The sequence below is a fragment of the Crocodylus porosus genome, unplaced genomic scaffold (genome assembly GCF_001723895.1).
Source record: "Crocodylus porosus isolate Cpor-Errol unplaced genomic scaffold, CroPor_comp1, whole genome shotgun sequence".
Taxonomy (NCBI): Eukaryota; Metazoa; Chordata; order Crocodylia; family Crocodylidae; genus Crocodylus; species Crocodylus porosus.
The window spans coordinates 977,579-982,123 of record NW_017728904.1 but is presented as its reverse complement, the minus strand read 5'-3'; the positions used below and the strand labels follow the sequence as shown (position 1 = coordinate 982,123).

Below are 4,545 nucleotides of genomic sequence, written 5' to 3'. Positions count from 1 at the left end.
CGCGGGGTCGCACCGCCCCCCGGGCCGGACTCGACCCCCGGCCACTGATGCGGGGCTCGGGGCCGCAGACGGAGCGCACCGAGCCCCGGCCTCGGCGCAGCTCCCGTGGGCCCGGCCCGGGTGGACGGCGCCACGGACACGCCGGCCCCGAAGATGAGGCCGAGGGGTCCGGCCTCGGGGCACCGGCAGAGTTGGGGGCGAGGGGAGCTCCGGGCCTGGCTCCTGTGCTCTCCCCCCAGTCGTGGCCACGCGTGGAGATGGGGCTCCCGCCGCGCCTGGCCTTGCGGTCGTGGACACGCGTGGAGGGCTGCATGCAGGGGGTCTCGGATGGGCCAGGGCTGGGGCTGCTCTGGGGCACCCAGGGGGTCACTCCTGCCCTGCTTCCTCCCATGCACTGCTTGGGATTTGTGATGCCTTGGGCCTGGCGCCCAGGCAGCCTCGGCTGTATTCAGCCACTGGGTGGTTCCTCCAGGCCTTGGCCCTTGTTTTCCTGGCCTGGAGCCATCGCCCCCAACACAGTTCAGCCTTCTCCCATGAGCCCCTCTCAGGGCACTGCCCCCAGGCCAGGGGCTGGGCCACGTCTGCCTGTTCACACGGGCACTGAGCCTGAGCTGGCTTTGGGTGATGGCTGCAGGGAGCCTCTCTGGGCTGGGGGGTGTCAGGCAGGTCCTGGCAGGGGGGGACAGGCCCCAGCTCCCTTCTGCCTTGCAGGGCTCTGCCTCACTGCTCCCTCCCTACAGAGATCCGCCGCAGGGGCTCCAAGGATCCGCTGGTCAAGGCCATCCTTCTGCTGGACGAGCCGAGCGAGAGTGGGGCCAAGCCGGAGAGCGGGGCCAAGCGTCCCGGGGCCAAGGAGCCACCAGGGAAGGGCCCGCAGCTGTACGACACACCCTACGAGCCTGGTGAGGGAACGCCATGGCCTGAAGCCCCCACACCCGACAGGAAGGCATGGGGGGCGGCTGAGAGCCGGCTGCCAGAGAACGACGAGCGCCCAGCGGGCGAGTATGAGCAGCCCTGGGAGTGGAAGAAGGAGCAGATCGTCAAAGCCCTGTCGGGTAGGGGTAGGGGTAGGGCCAGGCTGGGCTTGGGGGTGCCAGCAGGGCCTGGGCTGTCAGAGCCTGTCTGGCCGCCCGCACTGCAGAGCCGCAGCTTCACCAGAGCCCTTCCTTGCAGTCCAGTTTGAGGGCCCCAAGGACGAGGCACTCCGGCAGCACCATCGCCAGAAGAGCTGGGCCCCCAAGATGCTGAAGCCAGTGACCCCAGAGCACAGCGAAGGCGAGCGTGTGGACCCCGCGCTCGCACTGGAGAAGCAGCCGTAAGCCCCGTGCCCCCCGCAAGGCTAGCCCCACTCCTCTTCACTGCCCTGCTGGGTGCTGGGAGGGGGAGCCGGGCTGATGTCACCCCAGGGAGCTGGGCTCTGCCCTGGCGCCATGCTGCAGGGCTCCCCAGACCCACGGCCCAGTCTGGACGCTCCTCTCCTCTCCTCTCCTCAGCTGGTACCACGGAGCCATCACACGGGCCGAGGCTGAGAGTCGGCTGCAGGCCTGCCGAGAGGCCGGCTACCTGGTGCGGACCAGTGAGACAGGCAGCGGCAAGTACTCCATCGCCCTCAAGTGAGTCCTCAAGGTGCTGGCGGTGGGGGGCTGGGGGCCTGTGGCTGCCCGGGGGATGCTCCTCCAAGGAGGTGATGACTCAGCTGGAGCCAGGCCCCTGTCAGCTGGGAGCCCATGCAAAGCCAGAGGCATGAAGGGTGGAGTCGGGATACCCCACCTTGAGGGGCCACAACAGCCTGCCCTTTCCACAAGGCCTCTGCCCCCCAGATAGAACCCAGGTGTCCTGGCTCCCAGACCCCTGCTCTCGCCCACCAAGCCCCAGCACGCATCCGGGCCCCTGGATAAGCGCAGCGTATGCCCAGGCCTCTGCTAACTCCTGGCAGATGGAGTCTGTGGGACCATCCTTGCAGGAGCCATAAGGGAAGAGCTGGCACACCAGCTGCCCAAGGGTTAAGCCTGGAGGGAAGGCCCCACACCCCTCGCGTGCCCTGGCACTGGTGTGGCCACAGCAGATCATTGTTGAGTGCTGGCCGTTTCCTTCCTGAGGAAGCGGAGCCCCCGGAGCTGAAACAATTGGCCAGCGAGTGGAGGAGGGAGCAAACGCCTGCCCTAGGACCTGGCTCGCTGGGCTGGGCTGGGCTGCAGCAAGGGTTTCAGGATGCTCATGCCCAGTGTCTGCACGAAGCAGGCAGGGACACCTAGGTTCCCCCTGTTCTGGGCGAGGGTTATGCCCAACGATTAGAGCTGCAGGGACTGGGAGCCGGGACTCCTGGGTGCTTTTTCCACCCATGCTGTGGGCCTTTTGTCCCAAGCCTGTTTCCCTGGGATGCAACTGGGGTCAGCGCTGGGTGGGGGGGGGAGAAGGGCAAGATCTGGGAGCGGGCCAGGGCTGATGGCCTCCTCTGCCTCCAGGACCAGTCAGGGCTGCGTCCACATCATCGTGGCCCAGACCAAGGACAACAAGTATACGCTGAACCAGGCCAGTGGCGTCTTCGGCAGTGTCCCTGAGGTCGTGCACCACTACTCCACTGAGAAGCTGCCATTCAAGGGGGCTGAGCACATGGCGCTGCTCTACCCCGTGCACAGCAAGCTGCACTAATGGCCAGGCCTGCGGCCCCCCACCCACACGGGGCTCAGACACAGACACGGAGCTTGGAGATGGGCTGCCTCGCACCCTGGCACTGTTGGTCTCTCTGCAACCAGGTCCCAGCTGCCCACATGGAGGAGACATGGACCTGACCCAAGGAGGTCCTGACAGAAAGCAGGAGCTGCTCATCCTGCCTCCAAAAGCCTGGGAACAGCTTAGGCCGGAGGGGGCTACCTGGCACCAGAGCTGCACGTGTCAGCACAGCCCCTAGCGCTGAGCCCCAGGGTTTTTTCCCAGCCTCCAGCACAGAAAGGAAGGATGGATTTAACTCCTCGACACAAGGCGACAGGGCCAAACACTGCCGCTGCACCCCCAGCTCCAGCCTGGGTGCCCCAGGCAGTGGGCCTGGCCCCCTGCAGTGCATGGGCTGATGCTGCCACCTCGTGGCTCCAACCTGGTCCTGGGCCAGCCCCAGCCCCAGCCCCAGCCCCAGCCCCATCTCCATCTGCAGCACCGCAGCAGCAGAAGAGGCAGCAACCACTGGAGGGGGCAGGGGCCAGGGCCCAGGGTTGCTCCAGTCTCAGCAGAGGCTGAGCTGCTTCTTTCCTGTCCCCACATGTGTGCACCTGCAGTAGCACCAGTGGCTGACTATATTTGTGGCTTTAGCTGTGAGACTTATGTGGCTGCACATCTAGGCCTGCCCCAGGGGTGAGAGCAGGACCCCTGCCTGCTCTGCTCACCTGCCCTGGACGTGGGGAGCAGAGAGTACACCCAGGGTCTGTGGGATCTTGCCTTCGCTAGCTGGCCTGTGGGCACACTGCCTGCAGCCCAGCCATGGGTGCTACGGGCGTGCTCGGGGCCTGCAGTCTAGTTGGCAGGAAGCCGAAAAATGGACAGGGCAGCAGCCTGGAGCCAAATAAATGTCACTGTGGACAATGCTTCCTGCAGCATACTCTGGGTGGTGGGGGTGGGAGTGGGAGTGGCTGTGGTCAGGTCAGGCCAGGCCTCACTGCAACCTGGCTGTGCTCACCTGGCCCTACGCCTGCACCAGCGCCTCCCCCCCTGCCAGGGTGCCTGTGGGAGCTAAGCTGTAACAACAGTGTCCTACCAGCACTGGGGGAAGGGGAGGTCCTGGGCTCTGCTCAGGGTCCAGCCAATGCTAGGACAAGGCTGGCATGAGCCCCCTCCCCACTAAGTGTGTGCCAGCCCTGTCCCAGCACTGCCCTGAGCAACCTTTGGCCTTCGGTAAACATTTGTGAGCTGGAAGGGGGTGGTGCCCCCCCCCTCCCTGGCAGCACACCCAGTCCCTGCTGCTGCTGTGCCCAGGGAGGTTGTGCAAGTGCCAGCTGCCCTCTGGTGCCCCAGATGAAGTGGGGGGGCCATCACGGGGACCATGGTGAACACGGAGACATGCCAAGATGAGGCATAATCCTACCCCCACCCCAAGCAACGACAGGCAGGAAGAGACCAGGGCAACCCACCCACTCCCCTCCACACACCTTCTTCCCACGCTCCCCCCCAGCCCCCCCCCAGCGCGCTTGGGCAGAGTTTCTCAACCTGTGGGTTGTGACCCAAAAGTGGGTCACAAGAATATATGAAAGTGTTGGGAACAAACTTTAAAAATGGATCAACAAACTTAAAAAACAGGCCATTTTTAAAGAGAAAATCATGGGAAACCGTGAGGGTTTTCCCTTGCAGGTTGCCAGAGGTCCAGTCTGCGAGGGCCTGCTTGCCCCCACATCCCACACATTGGTGGGCTGGGATCTGGGGGCAACGGGTCCAGACTGAAGGGGCAGCAGGTCAGGACTAGCCGTCGATGTTTACAGATGGGTCCTAGTACAAAAAGGGTTGAGGACTGCTGGGCTAGGGGGACATGCCCTCCCCCCAGCGCGCGCACATCCAAAC

At 64.9% G+C, this 4,545-nt stretch overlaps 1 protein-coding gene across 1 annotated transcript; it reads left to right on the top strand.

The window, feature by feature from the left end:
- Nucleotides 1-625: 625 nt before the first annotated feature.
- Nucleotides 626-3,578, top strand: SHE (Src homology 2 domain containing E; the record flags this gene model as incomplete). The annotated part of the gene is made up of 4 exons (XM_019556725.1): nucleotides 626-1,055; nucleotides 1,174-1,315; nucleotides 1,494-1,613; nucleotides 2,466-3,578. Coding segments are annotated over 4 exons (879 nt in total), but the record flags the coding sequence as incomplete, so codon positions are not given.
- Between the last annotated feature and the right edge of the window lie 967 nt (nucleotides 3,579-4,545).